Raw genomic sequence first — 22757 nt, 5'->3', positions numbered from 1 at the left:
TCATTTACCATTGGGGTTTCATTCCTGAATGACCAAGCAGTAGAAAAAAACTACAGTTGATAAACCACAAAGCATACAGAAAATTACGTGTTAAATTTCACTACTAACCAGCCTACGAATCGACCAGATGATTGTGTTCATTCTCCACTAGGAGAAAGTGCATCCATTTCCCTGAGATATTTTTCACACCCAATTTTTCATGCAAAATTGAAACACTGTTCCTAGAGATATGCCTCTCCTCAACCATTTCACTAAATTTGATGGGTCAATCACTGAAAACATATTGCGCATTTGGTTCATAATTCCAGAGGAAGTGACTTCCACTGGGTGTCCTGAATGATGTTCATCATTTGTGGATGCATTGCCACTTTTATACTCATTTACCCAATTCCAAACACTCACTAATACTGGAGTAGATGTGCCATGAACTTCATCAAGCTTTGCTATGATCTCTTTCAGGGTTAAGCCTTTAAAATAGAAGTGTTTGATCTAACCCTTTCCACCTGGTGCTTACACACCCTGACACACACTTTTTGGTGGCCACAGGGTATTTATGGTTTTGTTGATCATTGCATACTCCGTTTTTCTCTCATAAAATGTTAAGTTATATGAGCTATTGATCAAATCATAGGAGATAAACCTCCATAATTATGGGTGTCCTCAGGATAAGTTGCATTAAGAACCAGAGTTAACTTTAGCTGCCATGTAACTGTTGACCTGAACAGCTGTCTAGAGAAAGATAAGGGCTACTATAAGCCAATCTTTTCTAATACTATAAGGGCTGTTTCAAAATTAGTATGATTTATTATTCCCCGGATAGATGATTGGACGGGCAGCTGGCTTGTTCGAGGGAGAGGAGTCTCGGGAAAGATTAAAGGCAAGTGGCAGTTGGCTACCAGGCTTTGCGGAGGGCAAATCGTTCATTTGTGAAACCTCTCTAATGTGACCACGTTACACTTCTTCATGAACTATTACTGGAACAACACTACATCATCAAATTTTGCCCGAAACTGGGCTAAACCGGGAAAGATACTCGTGACATGCTCAAGGCAGCTTATGGTGATTACGTCTTGAATAGTTTTTGAGTGGCACAAGTTGTTTTGGGAGGGCAGAGAAGATGTCGAAAACGCAGAACGTTCAGGGCGCCCTTCAACCTCAAAAAGTGACGAAAAGCTTGCAAGAGTGATGGCTTTGTTGGACAGGGAGCGCAGATTAAGTATTCGTATGGTTTCTCCTGAACTTGGCATCCCTAAAAGAGATGTGCATCAACTTGTGACTGAAAACATGGGCATGAGAAAGGTATATGCAAAGTTGGTACCATTAGTGGTCTTAGACAAACAAAAGGAAACTGGTATGTGTATCTGCCAAGAGCTTCCTAACCATGTGAGTGAGAATCCAAATTTTTTAGACATTGCCCAATCAGACTTTTTGCTCATCCCCTACCTCAAATCCATGCTGAAAGGACATCACTATGGCTCGATTAGCTTTACAACAGGCTGTGACAGGGGAGCTTGGCAGCATTCCGGGCGCCGTCTTCTAGTAGGTGTACGAGGCATGGAAAACACACTGCCAGCAGTGTGTGGACACACAAGGGTGCTGCTTAAAAGACTTTTGAGAGAATGTATCAACTCTTGCAATAAACATTTTTAATCCATTCAGTCTTATTACTCTTGGGACAGACCTTGTATAAGTGTCATCTCTTGGATTTTCTAAGGAGTTGCTGAACAACTCATGTATGGAAGCCAAAAGAAAAATTTATCCTTGGAAGAAATGATAAAAGCAGCTCTTCTTTTTCAGGAAATACACAAGGAGCTCATAGTTGCCAGCATATGGGATGCACTGATGCGTAAGACACACCCCATTTTTTATGCATATTTTTAAGACAAAATGTCCACATTTTTAATGAATTTCTATATTCATTTATTGTACAAATTCATAGTTATTTATGCCTATAAAAATGTAACTAAGGAACATTGTAGCTAAGTGACTTTTCTTCACAAATCTCAAAATCCAGAAATTCATATATTGGTGTGCATTACATGTTTATATAAGATGTTTTCTATGACCAGTTAGTTTAGAAACAAAATAATCATTAAGACTGTATACAGAGAAACAAATGTAATCATTATTTACGTCACCGAGAAGACAAGTGATATGATACATCTTTGTGATAACACAAAACATATAAATTGTGCATTATACTTCTTTTAAGGTAATCATTTCTTTCTTTGATCAAGCTTTTGCTCAACATTGCAACTGCTGATAGCTTCATACACTTTTTCACCGTAACTATCATAAATTATACCAAAAAGCAAAGCTAAGAACTACACCAGTGGTAGAACTACAAAAAGATGAAGACTTATGAACAATAAAGATAGCTTTCAATTATACTTTTGACCCTGATACACATATCCATAAATAATTTATTGATCAAACATTGTTTGCACTCAAGCTGCTAGTTAACATTCAGTGAATACAAAATTACCTGATTGTGTTTCGCTACTTCTTTCACTTATATTCAGAGATTTATCATCATGAGGCTTAATGTCACCTTCAGCTGTTTCATGGTCTTGCTTCGAAGAGTTTGCTTCTTCTCGTCCATAATTATTACCAAACATGGGTTTCCCTCTTCTGATGACACTATTGAAAACATTATCATTCAGTTATGAGATTTTCCAGAAAATGAAACACCACATGGAAATTACGTAGCTTAGCAAAAACAAACCAAAGTACATATTGGTAAGACCATAAAATAGGGTTCACCTTATGAAATGCAATAACCAATTTTTTGCGATATAAACAATAAATTATTTAATGCTTAGTAGAAAGAGCTTGAATTTGAAAGAAATAAAGCAATTATTATTAAAGGTAATCTACTGATTCTGGAAGGATTTGTACGGAGACAAGCTACTAAACAGTAAAGCGACAATCCATTTTTCTTTTCCTAATGAACCAGCATAACATCCTATTCTACAACAAGCCTCTCTTGAACTCTGTATACTTCCTCCCTCCTTTCATTCCATCCAACATCCTTATTCTATTCCTGCCCATTCCTCCCTTGCCTAACATTCTCTTCTCCATCACAGTCTTCAACACCCCACTGCCGATTAATACACCCATTGTTCCCGTCTCCTTATGATTTCTCCCAGCAATGACTTTTCCTACTAAAATTAAACTGGTTATTCTGGAATCTTGCGGGAAACCCCATGTACTGTCACTGATCTATCAAATACTAAATTAATCCCCTCAATATTTTGCCTATGACTTCAAAGGTCTTGATAGAATTCATAAAGTAAATACCACAGGGAATCAGAAACTCATTATCCCCCATCACAGAACAACTACATACATCTCGTCATTTGCAGTCACAGCATGTCCTCAGAGGAATAAGCTGTCACTCATCATAACCAATTCACCTTCTCTTCCATCATTAAAGCATGCAATTCATAAATCATTGATTTCCCAGCAAACAAACCTGTAAAAATTCAGCTTTAAATAGAATTAGAGATCCTTCATATTTCTTTTGCAGGAGCATCATACTGCAATATTCTGGCATTTGTAATTATAACCAAGAATATTTTTGATTAAGTATGGTTTGTATGTATTGGTATGTGAATATATAAAATGTGTATGTATTGTATGCGTGTATGCTGTATACATTGTTTCACAGTATGCAATTCAACTAGACAACTAATGTATTGTGTTGCTGTATGTTAGTCCTAAGATATTGCATGCATTAATTTTATTCCTATCCACGTGCACGTTGTGAAATTTATCTATACGTTTAATCTTGATAATGTCCGATGACCTGATGAGGGGTTAGGTGTTAGAAGAGACTCCATAACCTCAATCTCACCCCAAAATAAAGACAACTATCTATCTCCCCCACCATACCTAGCATTTCCTCATTTGTTGTTCTTTGGATCCAATTAACATCCTCCATCCTTTTCCGTCCAATACTTTCCAGAACCTTCACTAGGCAAAAGTGTATGTAGGATGAAAAGAAATTGATTTCTATGCCACTTCAAAGACATTTATTTAATTTTAATAAGTTAAAATACATTGCAAAAAATACCTTTAATTAAGATAGCATAATTTTTTCCAATTGAAATTGGAAACTTAAAAACCATAATATTTGTGGCTGGAAAGTACAAGGGTAATTAGAAAAGTTCTCAGAAAGGAATAGAAATAAATGACTTAATGACTTATCTCCGTGAAACTTTTTTATTTTTGATGAAGTATCCCAGTACACTGATGCACTTGGTCCAGCAACATTCCAATGTCTTAATTCCATCTCAAAAATTAGATTCCTTCAGGCCTGCAAAATACCCATCTACTTCCGCTGCTAGTTCTTTGTTTGAAGAGAATCTCCATCCACCAAGGAAAATTTCGATCTTGGGGAAGAGATGGAAATCTGACAGAACCAAATCAAGCGAATGAGGTGGGTGTAGTATTCTCGATTAATTTTTTGACCAGGTGAAAATAATCTATCACTGGAATCCCTCTCACATCCCAGAAAACTGAAGTCATCACCTTTCCAGCCAACTGTACATATTGCCTTTGATTATATTGGTGGTGATAAATCAAAATTTTTCCACTGCTTAGGCTGCTGTTTTGTCTCTGAGGTATAGCAGTGGACCCAAGTTTCATCTGTGGTCACAAACCAGGACAGAAAATCTTGCTGGTTGCTCTTAAAAATAGGTCAAACATTGTTCGGAACTTTCCATTCTGATGCACTTATAATCCTGCATCAGGAGTCGTGGCACCTATCTAGCAAGTATTTTTCTCCTATCCAATTCTAATATTTAAACGCCTGTTCAGACAACATCCCTACTCTCAATTTCTTGTACTTTCAGTCTGCGGTCCTCCATGACCATTTTATGCACTTTTGCAAACTTTTTAACTACCCTCATATTACTTCAATATGCCCTGAAAAAATATAACACCTGCTCACAAAACTTCTACAGCTCAATTTTTGTTATGAATCCAAAATTTATAATAATCAAATTGTTTGGTGCATTACAGATTTCACAAAACTAAAAGAGTTACCACTATCATAACACAATAAAAAACAAACTCGCCCCTGATTCCTGACTTCCATGGCATGTCCCTCTTATCCATGGCATTTTTTCTCCAAAAATAAATTACAAGGGGAATGTAAGATAAATGAAGAATGTAATTCATAAAAGTGGCTCATATTTACATGAAAGATTCGACTACCTCATTGATTTCAGAAATTATAGTCGCTTTACTAAGGAAACAACAAAATGCCTAAAGTTAAGTAACAAAATAATCCTGTTCTTATAAAATCTTGCCCCTAATTAAGGGTGAACAAGGATAGCTGAATGAGATGTTGTGAAGGGATAGGTGGGTAATCAGGTAAGAGTAGGATATTATAGGAATGGATGGTGGAGAGAAACCCAGCATTAGCCAACACTAAACTAAAGGCACCAAGAGTTGCACAATTTAGCATCCCACCAGATGGATGGCATAATAACTGAGAGTGCTCCCCACTTTTCATCATACCAAGTGGGGATTGGGCTACAACTGAAAAATGAGGCCACTACTGGATATAAACCCAGGCCCTCAGGGTGGGAAGCCAGTATATTAACTTCTGCATTACAACATAAAATATAATTCAACAATACAACTTAACCAAGAAACAAAGGACTCGGCCAATTGTGAGTCAATAGAGGTTTCAAAACAGCCATGCAATTGAACTGCAACAATGAATTCTACCTGCCACACACATGGGGACGTCTTCTCCATGGGGGGTTTTAAAGGCCTCATCGAACATCAAATTTGTCTAAACTAACAGTCGAAAAGAGAAAGGTTGTCCATTAAACCTAACAGTCAAAATGTGAAAAGAAAAGCCAAGAGTATATGAAGACAGTGGAAAGGAGCATCACTTAGCTAAGTAGCTCGCTGCAATGCGAGAAGAAACATTGAGCCCTAAAGGCTCCATAATCCCAAGAAACACCCCTGCGAATTAGTTAATAGTTACATGCATAAATTATGCCAAATTCCACTCATTAATATGTGCTGCTGGTATTTTCATCCCATTAAGTCTGTTTTTGTGTATATGACAGAATAAGAAGACTAATTTAAATATCTATTCACACTCTATGTATTGTTTTACAAAACATTATTCAAACAAAGATATAATTATAAGCCTAGTTGTAACATATAAAAATCAATCTCCACAGTAGAAAAATGTTCATTCAGAGTGCATTATGACATACAAATGGTGTGCGAACCATAACTCTAATTAACAGAATACACATATCCTTCTTACCTTAACACCTGAATTTCATCAGTGTCTTCTTATTCATATTCCAAAGACAGAAACCAAGAAAAAAGAGATTATTTTAGCTAATATGTATGAGAAGACAAGAAATTACCATTCATGAAAAATACAAGTACATCCACCATACCAGGTTCCCCTAGTTTATCCAATACTTCAAACATTGGCCTCAAATTATTCCTTGCAGAGTTAAAAATTTCTTCCCCTCTTCTACGAGTCTTGATTATGCTGATCACACTCAACCTTCATATCAATTATTTCATTTAGCTGAAGCCCTGATGTTCTGAAAGGATGAAAAAATTAATTCAAAATAGAACATTTAGACAAGTTATTTTTAATTCAACAGAAGAGTACAAACATTTTAATATTATTAATTTTTATTGAATTTACATAGCACGTAGGAAGCCAATGTAACAAGATAATTATTCTGCCAATAATGATACCAAGAAATCAGGGAAAATATCAGTTCTTACCTCTTTCTGTGCTGAGGCATTATTTTTGTTTTAAATTAAGGCTTATTATTTAGAAGGGTATCCACCTCAACAACAGATGGTTTCTGACGTCCAACTTTTGCTTCAATCTTATCACAAACATCTTTATTACTGAGGGAAACTTGTTTCCTGATTCCAGATCACTTTACTTCTTGTCACAACACTGAATGACAGCAGGTAAACAACTTTTCTAAAAAAATTAAAATGAGAATGAAATTAATAAATTAGGTATACATACAGGGTGTAATGCAAAAACCCAGACAAATTAAACAATTATTTACAAATACTTTTTTACAAAAATGAAAATGTTTACAAAATTTGTACACTAAATTGTTTGTATGATTACAAACAATAAATAGTTTAATTAAAATCCTATGAAAGTGGACAATTCCCTTCCAAAAATAAGATGCAAAATTAACAATTCCTAGTTTTTACAAAAAATAGCCACTTGTAATGTGGGTACCTTAATGCAGACCCCTTGTGCATTACTGCTAATCACCTAATTTATAGACTGACTATGTTGTGAGGTCCGAGGACCTCTAGAAGACTTCCCGGCACCCAGAGCAGGGGATGATTAGACAAGAGGGCAAATCACCTATGATTCAGAAACGTTGAATCACTGCTTCCTAACTCCTGCTGTTCCTTGACCAACACATCATAAGAGATAACCCCTTCCATGAGGGATAAAAATAGCATAGGGTCCTCCACAGAGCAGTTGATTCCTCCGACTGGCTCAGTAGAGATCTTGGTCGACTCCCACCCCTGCCCCTCCGACTGACTCAATAGAGATTTCTGTCAACTCCCACCTCCTGCCGACTGGCCCTTAAGCAGGATACATGGTTGGCTCTTACCCCTTCTCCTCCGACCAGCCCTTAAATGGGATTCTTGGTCGGCTCCCCTCCCACCTTGACTGCCAACGCCTCCTCCCCTGGCCTGCTGTCCCTGGCTCCAGGGTATGACTCCTCTGACCAGCCCTCCCGAGGGATTTTAGATCGACACCTCCCTCCTACCTGCACCACTCCTCCGACCAGCCATACCAAGGGATCCTGGTCCGACACCTCCTTCCACACCGGACCAAAGCAAGTGCCTTAATCATCTTTCTGTTCTGTGGTAGCGCACAAGTTAAGGAGAGGAGTCGGCCTTAAGCCCACTTCGCAGTTAGTGTGCAATTAAATGAATAGAACAACACCATTCATGGACCACTTTTACCATTGGATTGCCCCCTCACCCACTTATTGTCGTGGTCTCCAGAGCCAATAGCCAAGGGGGGAATCTAATTGAAACGATCCCCTTCCTAAATACAATTGAGCAACTTGCACCTATTGGTTCCCCCCAGATGGGAAGTACACCCATACCTTTTGTATTAGGCGCCTATGCGTATTTCATACCATGCTTTAGTGGGGATGAAGACATCTTCATGGACCGATTTTTAGAATGTCTAAAAATTACCAGCCATCTTGTTATGTGGCATGAGTCCCAAACCCAGAACATGGCTTGTTTGCGTTTGAGTGGATCTGCCGTCAAATTTATGTCCGCAAATACCCAAGTATTAGAGAGTAACGAGAACTTTTCAAATTACTTCAGGCAGTTTTTCATCTCAAATTTCGCCTCATCTTTGGAGCTTATGTTCATGAAACAGACACTTCAAGAGTTTTTCCACATATACCACGCATCTTAGAAAAATTGCACACCAACTTCAAGATACTTTCAAGGGTCCAAACTCAGAGGGAACAAAGACAATGTTGGAAAAGAGACTTTTGGCAACATTTCTCTAAGGACTAAAAGAGGAAATAGGGTGATTAGTGCTAGTTCGCAACCCTATGAACATTCTAGAAGCATAGGAATTTGCACTGAACAAAGAATCCACTGTCAGGAATTACGCTACCAAATGTACCATCAGTTCACTCCAATTCCCTCTCGGTGATCCCTTGCCACAATAGCATTCTCCTACATCCCTTGTGAGTACGTTTCTGATGGCAATGAAAGGGCTGGCCTACAGGTGTTATGAGACTCGAGTAAATGCAAAACCAAGCCCTCCCACCTCCAGGCCTCCTGCCCATAATGGAATTAGGGCCACCAAACAGATGCGTGGGCGGGAAACAATGGATGCCACACAAAGTTGTTACTCCTGTGGATGAGTGGGAAATATAGCCTGTAATTGTCAATTGTAACCGCATAACTACTTCCAACACAGGGATGCGGGCCATTTCTCTAAAGAGTGTCCACGATCAGTTTGCGGTCTTTGTAAGCAGTTGGGTCATCTTCCTCTAGACTGCCCTTCTCACTCCAATTCAGGAAATAGGTCAGCCCTGACCAAAGAGTCGGGGACGAAGTAATTTCGGCAATCTCCCTTGTTAGCGGGATGATGGTTCGGGTGTGGATACTGAACAGGATACATCGCTTCCTCGTGGACACTGGAGCCACGGTCACTATTGTGCATGTGAGAGTATTCCCCTTTGGAAATCTAGAAGTCTTGGCATATGACTGACCTGAGAGGTGCCTCCAGTCATGAACTGCAAATTGTAAGGCAGAGCTTCATCCCCTTCTGGATAGATGACCACTCCTATCCCCTTGACACCCTCATTATAAATTTAGGAGAAACTGATTACAAGAGAATTATCAGGCTAGACTTTATGAAAAAATATAGTATTTTCTTTGACCTAGACATAATGGCAGTTAAGGCAACACATAAGGTTAGGTTAGAGTCCAAATTCCCCGAAAGTAATAGCCTTAATTTTAATTTCTGGAGAGTAAAACGAGGAGGTAGAGAGGCCAACGCATCCTGAAATTGCATTTCATAACTTGAATGACTTTGTTAATACTTATAAAAGGGTACGATTTGAGAGGGATGCAGATTTGATTTCTGTCGAGGAAACTATGTTAAATATAATGAAGAGGTCGAGAGGCTGACACATCCCGAGAATGCCTTTTATACCTTGACTGACTTTGTTAATGATAAGTTTAAGGAGCAATTAGAGAAAGAGAGAAACAAAGATTTAATTTATCTTGAGGAAACGGGTATTGTTGACAGCGAAGTGGTCTAGAGGACGACGCAGATAAGTTACATAAATTGAATGACTTAGTCAACAGCAAAATGATGAGGAAGCTAGAAGGAAAAATATTTGAATATTTGGCTACTCGGTCAGATCCTGATGAGTGTTTGCATCTAGTAAAGGGATCAAGGAATGGTGCAGTCTCGCAAGGAGGGAAAGGAAAATTTCTCAAACATCAACAATTCAACTGCACGCCTAACAAACAGAGAAAAAATTTCCACACTGTCAAGTTGTTTGACTTGTGCCCCAAGCCCAGAGTTAGCTGGAAAAGAGATTTTTGTGGAATTAGACGATCATGAAGTCCTACCTATTTTGACGAGAGTGAACAGCGAGGGAACATTTCCTACCCTTTTCTGTAACATTGAAGGAAATGATCAGGTTATGAAGAGAGGAGCTGAAATTACTGTAAGAGTCATAACTACAAAGGATTTAGCTCCAACAATTAATGAACTTTCTGTGGAAGAGGTCGAATTAGGGCCAGAGGAGCCTGAGCAGCGAAAAGAACTGTTATTGCTTTTCAACTTCAAAAATGTACCCATGGAAGCTTTAAAATCACTAAAATCCCAATTAACCAAATAATCAGAAATATTCAGACATGGTGGTGCCTCCTTAGGCTGCACTGATGTAGTATGAAATTTGATAGATGTTAGCGGGGTGGCACCCATGGAAAAATGGTCCTATCACATCCCTTTTTCCCAAAGACCGTACCTCGAGAAGGTAATCGCTGAAATGCTAGCTGAGGGAGTTACATTACCATCAACAAGCCCCTGGACATTCCCAATGACTTTAGTCTAGGAAAAATCTATAAATGGGGAGCCTACTCAATATCACCCCTAGTACAGACTACCGCGCCCTCAACAGCGTCACAAGAAAGGAAAATCTTGTGTTACTCGCAGAACTTTAAAGGTACACTCAATTATTGGCCTGGTTCAAATTCTTCAACAGTTGAATGACCACCAAAGTAATGTACTTGTTAAATTTTTCCCTTACAGAACATCAACGAGACTCCATCAATTAGGCGGCGCACAATACTTTTCCACAATGGATTAAAGCAGTGGATACTGGCAGGTGCAGATGGACAACCAAAGTAAAGAATATACAACTTTCAGCACACCAGATGGCCACTACGAATGCAATTGCATGAGTTTCGGCTTAGCAACGCCCCTTCATGCAGCTGTTTTTACAAATTTCTAGTTTTTCTGGGTGGGGCAACCATAAATTACATAAGAAAAATGCACTTGGAGTAACGGAGGAGGAAAGATAAAAAAGAGAAAAATTGCATGAAAAGTTCCAGTGTTTGATGTTACTTTTACCTCATTTTTATTGGATGAGTTTTCAAAAAATCTTGCGCCACTCACACAACTTTAGAGGTACATTCAATTATTGGCCTGGATCAAATTCTTCAACAGTTCAATGTACCCCCAAAGTAATGTATTTATTAAATTTTTTAACTACTATTGTTAAATTTGGATCTTGTTCCTCTGCTTATCAATTCCAGAGTCCTGCAAACTTTTTTCTATAATAAATAAAACATAAAGAGGTGAAATATAATGGTATATAATTGTTTAAAACATCCTATTAGCATTCCCAGCCAATGCTTAAGGATGAGGCAACCAAATATTTGATGAGAGAAATGGAGTCAGAAGAAAAAAGAAAAAAATTACTTGAGCATTCCATTATTTGATGTTACTTCTACCTCCTCTTTACTGAATGAGTTTCAAAATAATCTTGCAGTACTCAAGCAGCTTCAAAGGTATATTCAATCATTGACGCAGGCTAAAATCCTCAACAATTGAATATGCCATCAAACTGAAGTATTTCATACTTATTTGCAAACAACTGTCCTTGTATTTGGATCTTGTGACCTTTCGCTTATCAATTCTAATTGATTGTCTTAGAAACCTCATTTTTAACTTAACCATAAGTGAGGTGAAATTTTGCTGCTAATTATTTTTTATTAATTTCTACCAGAATCTACGACATCAAAGGGTTAGGCATCAAAAACTTTGATTAGTGAAATGGAATTAGAGGAACAAAGAGAAAAATTACTTGAAAGTTTCATTGTTTGACATTACTTCTAACTCCTTTTTACTGAATTAGTTTTCAAAATAATCTAGCAGTACTCACATTACTTCAAAGGGAGGCTCAATTATGGGCAAACCTGGGCCAAATTCCTAAACAATTGAATAATTTTGATCTGAAATAACCCAAAAAGTTAGGTGAACCTGGCAACACTGACCAGGCACACATTCGCACGACCCTAAACAATGTATCATTAAATATTCCTTTAAATATTGCACATGACTTTTTTCCAGCATTTAAAGCATTATCAAGAAGCATGTTGAATAAAACTTCATACTTGGTATAATTCCACAATTTCCCATATTTTTACACGAAAATATCCACCAGCTAATTTTCAAAAGGGCATAAAATCAGTGTTAAAATCCTGTTCTACACTATTCTTACCACACAATTTATAGAAGTTAGCGCAAATAAAATCCCTCTGTGCCATGGTTTTTTGGCCTTCCAAAAGTTCACAAACCAGGAATCTGGATCAGATCAGTGGTCTCAAATGTGTCAGCCCCCAATCATCTCTTAGCCAGAAGACTCAACCAAGTGTGCAGACAACATTCCAAGTTTTTTTAAGATATGGTGTCACCAACTCAGCCAATCTGGCAGTTCACTTATCCCAAATAATACTTTCCCTCAAGAGCACACACATCTCCTTTGACGCAGCCAACCTGTTTCTCAGGGTTCCCACCAAAAAGCCGTCCCAAGACATACTCAGACTTTGCCCAAGACATACTCATGCAGAAACGTGTCCCCACTCCTATTGTGCTTGACCTAAACTCTTCTCTGAAGACGTGTGTCTCTCAAAACTAACTTAAATTCAACAATCACATTTCAAACAATTAGAAGGGTTGGCTATGGGCTCTCCCTTACCTCCATTACTTGCAGATATCTACAAGGTTTGTATAGAAAGTATCGGCAGCAAATTTTTCCTGACGGAACTGTATGTCACAGTATGCTCGCACTGTGCAGGCTCAATGGTGGGGGGTCTGACCTTCAACACTCTCCAAGCACCAATCATCTGTGAGCCTTCGTTCAGGCTAGATCGTTTTTTTGGGGAACCCCTGTCGAGTGACTTGGTCCAAGCACAAATACAGCATACAATTGAACAGCCGTATGCCACTTAATTTTGCGTTAGACAAGGGGAAATCGGCTGAAAGCGTGCAACGTGTGCATTAAGTGCTGAATTCAGACCATTGATTAAGTGTGCGCATGATCACGGATCATATTGACATAGACAAGATGACAGTGCACACCATTATCACTGAAAATTTGGCAATGTGAAAGATCTATGCTAAACTTGTCCTGAAGGTCTTGACAGACGACCATAAGCAGAGTTGAGTGTCTGCTACTATCTGATGAAAAACGGCATTGCAATAATTCCCACACCCCATTACAGTCTCGACTTGGCACCTGCAAACTAATTCCTTTTCTCAAAGGAGATATTCTCCCTCAAAGGACTTCACCATGGAACCATCAAAGAAGCTATCATAGTAGCTTGCTCGCATACCCTAAAAGACCCTCCAAAATCCATCTACAAGAGAGCCATTGAGTCTTGGAAAAGCCACTGGAAAAAGTGTGTAAACACTCAAGGGATAAACTTTGAAGAATTTTGAGGCATCTGAAATAGCTCTACATATTTTGTATTTTTTTTTAAACTTTTCCCAATACTTTTTATAAAAAAACATTTTGTACATGGACCTTTGTTAATAAACATCAGTGCTTGGCCATCTATGTAGATGATATTTTGTGTGGTCAGGGTCTGCGAGGCAACTTGATTTTTCCTTGCACCTTTGGTATTCACTGGACAATGCCATAATATTCACAACAGAAAAAGAAATTAAGTGGTGCCTCAAATTCCTGGATTTGCGATTTCTCGGGAATATGAAAAGTTTAAATTCTCCATTTTTAAAAAAGACACTTTCACTGACCAAGTCATCAATGGAACATCAATACATATCTCTCGAAAACCTTACGCCTTCCATTCAATACTTCACCATTTACTAAAAATTCAATGTCCAATGCCAATTTTCTTAGATTTAAATATTATAAAACAAATCGCAATTAACAATGGATACTAAGCGCAAATGATTGAAAGGCTCTAGAGGAAGCAAAGGGAAAAAATGGCAATCAGATCCATTTATGGAACCTTTACCCGTCCAGATAAATAAAGGAAATTCCTTTTCTTGGGTAATTTGCCCCTCCATGCCACCAAGGCTCAACTGAGTCTCAATATTAAAACCGCTTCCACAACAATTGCAATCTAAGGAATCTCTCTAAATCTAAAGACAAAATCCCAAAGTTTGAAAAGAGTGGACTATATTAACTTAAGTATGAGTACTTAGCTGTATATATCGGGCAGACTGGCAGAAAGTTTAAGGAGAGACTAAAAGAACACATCGCCTGTTTCAAACACAAGAATTCAAATTCAAACTTTGCTAAGTACCTTGTGGATAATGGTTATAATATAGATTTTTCCCCAGAAATTTTACATCTGGGGCCCAAGTCTGTAGCTTGTTTTCTCCAGAGAAATGCACTTCCAAATCTCCCAAAACAGCTGATTCTCCAAACCCTAGTTTATAACTTGTTTTCTCCCAAGATAGAGAAATATAACGCTCTCTGAGAGAAAATATTCTGTCAGCCCAAGTCTGTACCTCACAAAGCAACTTCCGGCAGAGTCTGACTGTAGAATCAATCTTGTAAAACAAGAAAGGCAGTACTTCAAGTTTTCTCCTACATAAAACTGCATATTTTGATGGCGATTTGTTTCCTAAATTGTGAAGCATGGCATGGACGACTGAGATTAATTTCCACATATTAGGACTAGTTAGATGGAAGCAATTATGCATGATTCTGCAGAAGACTTTTAGATAGTTTTCAAATATTTTTCTTTGATTACTGAAAGAATCCTTCCTCTAATTTTAGTGAAGTACCCAGGTAAAAATTCCCGAGTCAAATTTAGATCTTTCCTCTCACGAAGACCTAATTTTTTTGGAATCCATGGACATTCGGGATCATGCTATTTCTATGGTTTTTGCTTTTATAAAACTACTAAATAACTGTATACTCACAAGATATTTTGCTTGATGAGTTGGGGTTGAAATTACAATACACGTTGGCATTCTTTTGTTACAGAGGAGACAGATGTACACAGTATTCTTCGGCTCTTTTTTGTCGATGGCTTCCTAAAGGAATTCCAAACCTATTTGGAAGTAAAATACAAATATTATAAATAATTTCTAACAAAATCACCACTTTTTTATGCAAAATTCCCTTATAAGTTTTCAATTAAAATTTTTTTATTCATGTCACAATAGTATTATCTTCCCAAAGAAATGAATTTAAAGTCAGTGATTCAGAAGTCTGAAGGAAGATTACACATTGGAAGATAAAAGACTGATCAACACAATGAAACCTCAAATAGCAAGTAATTCGCATAACGAGTGAAAATATCGGTCCCGAAAATGACTCCCTTAATAAGATACTTAGTAATGAGAATAGGGGAATTCCTGAAACAGTGCCTGCTACTTAAATTTACGTTTAGCTCTCGTTCCGCTAGCATCTTAGTGTCACTAGTATTCACACAACTTTCCAAACTTGTATTCAAACATATTATTTTAAATTCCAAAGAAACTGCAAGAGATGCCGCAACAGTAACTTTTAACGGAGTCATCCGCCAAGGTGCATTTCAATGCAACAATTTCCCAACATCTTGTTCCTTTAAAAACCCCAAAATTTCAGAGTCTAAGAGGATGCCCCAATAGCTTAACTGGCTAAAGCACTCGACCGGACATTGAGGGATTCGGATTCCAATCCCTGTCAAGGTGAATGATTTTTACACACTGAAATTGTTGAATATTATTTTAACTTTTTTGTGCAAGTGTAATAATATGAGCAAAGTTTTAAAAATATTCCTGAAGAAAAAGTCATGAGAAGAAAACCATAGGAGAGTAAAAATAACAGTTGAAATGAGAAGTAAAATCTTTGTAAATTGGGAACAAGGCATGAGCATGGCTGATCTAGTACACACATCAACAATGGGTCATTCTTGATTTGGGCGCCAGTTGAAGGTCAGACCCCCCACCACCGAGCCTGCACAATGCGACGTACTGTCAGGTCAGGAAAAATTGTTCCCATATTTTACAAGCAAATCTTGTATTGAGCAGCGCAGGTGATAATGGACAACCCTGTCTTACTCCTTTTCCCAAAACTGCCCATCCAGACTTTGTATTTGCTACTCATGCATGAGCAGTCAGAGACCCTTACAAATTGAGATTCTCCTATTCCTCCAATCTACTTCTATTTTATACAACACATTCAACAATAATAATAATTCACTCTTAACTCACTCTATTCAAATACCTTTTCAGAAGCCATTAAACAAAAATATTTCTCCGTTGACTTCTATGCTCATCTCTATTAGCAACATCTTCTTTGCTATGGCATCACATGTGCCCCTCCTCTTCTTGAACCATAACTGATCTTCTCATAAGTATTCATTTGACTTGGTCTTCCCTTGTCACTATTTTGAAGTTATGTAAATGCTGACATCTCAATTCTTCTAGCAAATAATTATAATAAACACCCAAAGGTCTGTTTGGTAGATGATGGTAGAGTTCAACCAGTACTAAGCCTAACAGCATGTGGAATTCACCCGTTAGGGTAGGAGGGCCAGTTCCTTTCCCAGTGTCGGCTACCAGGAAGGCCTGGTACCCAAAAGTCACAAAGCTTGGGTGGAGCTGAGAGTCCCCATAGAGGCATGCCCAGGAATCGAACCCAGGCCCTCCAGTCAGTAGACTCCTGGACTACCATGACATCATCAAATAATAATAGGTAACTCAAATTGATAATCAAGGCATCACGATGTTTTTAACTTTAGAATCACAACTTTGCTAATTCAACTTACATCCTGATGGTGGTGTTTCCAAAGACTTCCCATTGCCCTCTACCTCACTGCGCTGTTGAACTAAATCTTAAAGACCTGGTGGAGCAGGTTCGCCCTGAGAGGGTTCTGGAACAACTGAAATAATAAACAACCTTTCAAGATTACCAAACACAATGGTTCTTAGCATTTTTTTCCCTTGCATTCTTTTATGCAAGTCAGAAATACCATTCTTCCTCCTCCATATTCACTGTCATAAAAGTTCACCACAAATAGAGTGTACACTATTCTGCTAAAGAGTAAATAATTATTACTATGTAATTTACCAGTTAGAGTAGGTTTTGGATGGACACAACTACCAAACAAATATCTAGTATCATCTAACAAAACGTAACCCAACTTCCTACTCGACAAAAAATCCCTCTTCAACTCCTTATAACTCCTCCCATCATTCTGTCCAACAATCTTATGCATGCACGCCAAACAACAAAAAGTTTCTTTCATTTCTCAACTATCTATGGTGAGCTTAGCTTTCATATATAAAATTAAGCATTTATCTAATTTACATTATTTTCATGCTTGGCTGCATTTTTGCCCTTGAAAGAAATTGGAGAATGTAAACACAGAGTTAGGTAGGAGGAAGTACAGAGAGTTAAATAATACATTGAGAGGGGTAACAAATATGGTAAAAGAGGTGTGGTATAAGACCAGGATAGTGCAAGGATATAGAAAGTTTAGAGAGGAAGTGTGAAATTGGTGCACTACACATGAAGGTAAAAACACTTACGGGAAGTAAGAAAGGAAAATCTGTGTAAACAGCAAACAGACTTACTCGTAACATCTATGAGAAAGAAATCTGGAAGACTTTACTTTGTGATATCAGTGTTAGTTCCTAAGCTAAAGTGAGGACTACAGAATAATAAGTTTGATATCGCATGCAGCTTAAGTGGTTTTCAGGATCATCAACAAGATGATGTAAGGCAGGAAAAAAATGACTTAACTGGCTAGAGCACTCGGCCATACATCGAGGAATCCAGATTCGAATCCCTGTCAAGATGAATATTTTTTACACTCTGAAATTGATGCATTGCAATGCACACTAATTGGATGACTCTGTTAAAAGTTACTAATGCAGTTTCTTGGAATTTTTCAGGGCAGGGATGTTGGATGGAATGAAGGGAGAAAGAAAGTGTATGGAGATGACGAGTGACTTTAATGTGGAGTAGGTTTTGGGGTTGTTTTGTCAGAAGAGAGAATATATTTATTTGGTAGTTATACCCATCCAAATCCTAACCTAACTCGTAGGTTAACTATAACAATAATAGTAATAATTTAACTAGAATCTAAACGATTGGAATTACTCAACCTGAGCAACCAGATTCTATATATTACCTAGAAGAATATAATTTATACCTCGTACCTTAATAATTTTTAAAAACTACAGTGGCCAATAATGTGGAGGTTTCCCCACAACAACTATTTCCATTATTTCCTGACAAATAGGAATGGGAACCTTTATTCTAGCTCATTTCATATCTGCTTTAATTCAAATGAGAATCCATGGCAACAAAGAATTAAAATTAATACATTTAAGTCGAAAAACAAACCCTGGATACTATTGTTTTTTAAAATCTGAAGTTTTTTCAACAACACCGTTGCTTACCCATGGCAACGTAATTTGGTCACACCAAAAACTAACTTAATTGGTAGAATAACAACAATAATAATACTATTGCTTGTTATGACCAAGGGATTAGTGCAAAGTTTTGTAGTGTGTGACCATTTCCCAAAGTAAATTTCTCAAGCAATCTTATATTGAAAACAGTCCAATGGGCAAGAAGAGGTCAAATTCTTGTGTCTTCAAGTATGGACCCACTTTGTACACATATTTTAAATATCAAGAGGCTTCACAAAAAATAACAATGAATAATGCTTCCCTTTCCATGTCATCTCTCTCATACTTGCAAGGTCCAAGAGCACATTTCATGCTGTGTGGCTATGAAGTGCCGCTAATGCCTAACATAAGGAACCATTTGCCATTTGTACATAAACAGGTAAGAGAAGGTGTCAACCTAAATTTAAAACATTAGCCACAAGGGTAATGTTCACCCATTTTAGAGAAGTGTTAAAGATGAATACTTTGATGTAAATAACAGCTACCCTTTGGAGTTTCAAAATTACTTTATTTTCTGATGACAACAGCAAGACGCAGCTCAGTTAGGCTCTTCCTTTTTTCAGTATTGAAGTTGATTTATGCCATTCTCTACTGACTAAGGAAATGAAGAATCCTTACAAGTGGTAAATGTTGTTTATTCAAAGGTTTTTAGTAATGCACACTAATTTACTTCATAAATTACTGATGCCAAGTTCATACCATATTGACCCCCTGCGCTTTATTTCAAGGAAAAACTTGCACCTCAAAAGTGTACCTTTTGGGGAGGGGAGTAAAGATTTCCGAAAGACTATAATGACATGCAAAATGACCCAGTAGCAATGTAATAATTCTATATCCCACGACTTCTCCTAGTGGTCCTTAATGGGGAACTATTTGTGGTTAAAGCAATGTCAAATCTTGCTGTTGCCACAGACACCTTCACAAGTAAGATATCTGATAAGAGGGACTATTGCTTAGCGCTATTGTTGAATTTCATGATAAATATTGCTTCCACGGAAACAAATTATTTATATGGAAATACAGTGGGTACGGTTTTAATTTCATGGAAAAATGGTCTAGTTTAGGAGATATTATTTAGTACTTCCTGAATTGTGCTTGAAAAGGCAACTCTTGTGACAAATAGTGGGCCGTAGATCCTAAACTTGGGCATGAGAAATGGGTAACCGTTATAATGCAAATTGAGGGAGTACTACTTAGAATGCCAGAGAAATTTCCAAAACAAAATGATCTACTTTAGGAGACATTGTCCAGCACTCGGAAAATTTGCTGAGAGACAGCTGTTATCGTGGGCTAATTTCAGTTTATCGTCGTTGACACGTTCGGTGAGCCCTCAATCCTATAATATGCAATGACATAAGGTTTCCTTTCTCATGCATATAGAGGGAGTACTGCTTTATTTATAAGCTAAATTTCAAGACAAAATTTACTTTCTGATTTGACCTTGAAAAGACGACTCGCGTCACGATTAATTGAACCTGTATCCTAAACTAGTGTAAGGGGTTTCCGATCACATGCAAATAGAAGGATTAAAGCTTAGTGCTACATTTAAATTACAAGAAAAAATTTCTTTGTTTAAGACATATATTTTTGTACTTTCTAATGCGTGCAAATACCACTCTCTTCTCGAATAGAGGGTCCTGAATCCTATACTAGGCCATGAGTGTAGGGTTTCCATTTACATGCAAATAGAGGGAGTACTGCTTAGTGGGCTGGTTAATGTCAAGGAAAAAAACGTGTGTCAAGGAGATGTTTAAACGCTTGTAATTCCGCTATGAAAGACGACTGTTTGGGACAACTTCAGTTTAATTACCTTCGGTAGCCCCGATCCAGGTTCGCTACACTACGTAATGAGCGTACGGTTTGCGAATGCTAACGATTAGAGGGAATGCTAGTGCCCATTTGGGCGTGATTAAGGTGATTTGGGCCTGGTTTCGGAGATGTGGCCTTTTACTTCGTGGAAAAATGTGTAAGGGTATCACTCAAAAATGTAGTATGTAACGGCCGGATGCAGTCGTGGTCTAGCCCTTCGTGGGGTAAGTTCAGTTAAGTCTGTACCCATTGCATTTAATAATAATATGTGAAAAGCCTGGATAACCTTTCACGCTTAACACAAAACCAATGTCTCGAACTCGCTCTTGGGTATTACAGATTTTCGGGTGCGTAGATAAAATTTGGGACCAATGCTTACCCTCTCCCTTTGTTAGACCTTCCACTCTGATTTCCATGAGATGCCCGCTCAAAACTGTTATTAAATGAAACCACGATATAGTTACATTATTAGCTGACAGATGGCGTTAAAACCAATTTACTGCTCTAAGGTCTAATTTAAGCTCTACTGCTTTAAAAATAAATTTAGTTTTCGTATTTTCAATGCAGCCTTCATATATTATTAATTCTCAATTATTTCCCGTAATTCTTAATACCAAAACTGAGCCCCGACATTAGGAAATAAGTTGGGTAATGTACGCAGGAAATAAAAACTTCAGCATAGGCCGATTTATGTCAATTGAACGTAGAAACGCCCACTAATAAATTCAAAAACCACAAATTATTAATGAAAAAATTGACCTCTCATTTAAATGCATATTTTAACAGCAAATATTTAAAAAGAAACGCCAAATTTTGATAGTTAGCACTACAATATTCTAATCGCGACTCTTATTTTTTAATAACTGGCTTTGCAAATAAGAAAAAGAATTATATAAAAATTGTGGCATTGTACAAGGAATTGTGCACTTATGAGAAATTTATACGAAATCTGATCAAATAGCAGTTGAAGGATAAACTTGCTTTTCTATAATTTATTAAACGGATGACTATGACTGCTGCAATCACCATGAAAGTAATTTAAGATGGCAACATCACAATAAAGTTGTAAAAAAACAAATATTATGGCGGAATATTCCACTTACACAAGAGGTTATTAACTGGGCAGGCATTTCTCTCATTTCATAGGTAAAACTCATGCGGAAAAAAGATCCCCAGGAGGCATATGGAGAACCCATTAAGTAGAATCAGTACATTATGCACGGCCTGAATAATATGAAAGACACAGCATAAGATAAAAAATATAAAACTGCTAAAAAAAAGGGCTAATATTATTCATGATACTTCAGTGATAACTGAAAGGAATAAATTCTCAAAAGCAAGTCTATGAGGTTGTTACGAGCAAAATTGAAAATAACTTCATTAGACAATATTGGTGTGTTAAATCAGAGAAATTTTTCTTGTGACCTAATTATGTTAATTCACGATTATCCGCAGTGATGCTTTGGCTAATAGCAGATAGAGGTTCTTTAGAGCGACAGGTTGTTTTTTTGGTCATCATCTATAAGGAATTATAAGAAGGGATCCTGTAATAAATTAAGTTCTACTCTAAGGTTTCTCTACATTGGTCGCAATGATGAATCTTGAGAATTGTCTGCACCATATGAATACCCATATATACAACTGAATATATTTCTTGGTTACTTAACATCAACTTTTCTTTACCGTCAGCTGGTTCTCATGTACAGTAATGAATATGCTCCTGAAAAAGAGAGAATAAGTTGGTCAAAAAATATTCCATCGTCCATGGTATTTCCTTGGGTCAGGTTGGAAAGCAAAATATTAAATAATGCAGTTTCCAATGCTCTCCAGAACTGATGTGTATTGGGGTTCATTATTCCCAGTTTTACCTGATAATATTGAAAACATTTTCTATTGGATCTACATTAAGATTTCTTGTGTTGAGGTCCAAGAACTCCTTAGTTTTCAGTTCAACCCACAACAACATTACAGCTCTTATAGTTCTTAAGCACACATCCAACAAAGGAGGATGGATTACCATTTTCTTTCCCAGGAACTCCCATTACCTGATTTTTGCAATCTGCAATTCTGATTGCCAGTGGTCCATACGAGGGCAAATTCCTGATAGTCAACTAAAGGGTTTCTTGTGCTGGTTATCCATCCCCCCACTGAAGCTGTCAAAATTACAATCCACTTCCATCAGGAATTGTGCTGTAGCTAGATCATCCATGCCCAAAACACATACAAGAGCAAAATAAAGGTGTACATAAGGCTGACAAACAATATTCTATTAAAAAAGGAAAAAATCTCATTTCTCACCTCTCCTAATGTATGGACTCCTGCTGCAATGATAGAGGTAATAAATAAATCACACAAAAAACTAATATATTAAATCAGATTATAAGATGAACAGATGCCGTTTTAATAAATCAATTTTTAACCATGATATAGAAAAAAGGTTGAAGTGATTAACTTTTTCAAATATTATTTATAT

General features: G+C 37.4%; 1 protein-coding gene across 2 annotated transcripts in view; it reads right to left on the bottom strand.

Annotated features, from left to right (window-relative positions):
* LOC139685896 (uncharacterized G-patch domain protein DDB_G0278987-like) overlaps window positions 1-20734 on the bottom strand; it is a 22234-nt gene extending 1500 nt beyond the window's left edge. Inside the window, exons 1-7 of one of the 2 annotated variants that reach the window (XM_071583026.1) lie at window positions 20664-20734; window positions 16825-16938; window positions 14990-15120; window positions 6778-6985; window positions 6435-6587; window positions 6296-6323; window positions 2486-2640 (exon numbers count right to left, since the gene is read on the bottom strand). In XM_071583026.1, coding sequence (XP_071439127.1) covers window positions 2486-2640; window positions 6296-6323; window positions 6435-6468 — 217 coding nt within the window. In that variant the 5' untranslated portion in view covers window positions 6469-6587; window positions 6778-6985; window positions 14990-15120; window positions 16825-16938; window positions 20664-20734. The remainder of the gene's footprint in view (window positions 1-2485; window positions 2641-6295; window positions 6324-6434; window positions 6588-6777; window positions 6986-14989; window positions 15121-16824; window positions 16939-20663) is intronic. The other variant, XM_071583027.1, reaches the window with a different exon arrangement.
* Window positions 20735-22757: the final 2023 nt, after the last annotated feature.

Source organism: Hetaerina americana, unplaced genomic scaffold (genome assembly GCF_022747635.1).
Source record: "Hetaerina americana unplaced genomic scaffold, ioHetAmer1.1.p SCAF_12, whole genome shotgun sequence".
Lineage (NCBI taxonomy): Eukaryota > Metazoa > Arthropoda > Insecta > Odonata > Calopterygidae > Hetaerina > Hetaerina americana.
The sequence above is the reverse complement of the archived record's forward strand: the minus strand, read 5'-3'. Positions and strand labels throughout refer to the sequence as shown.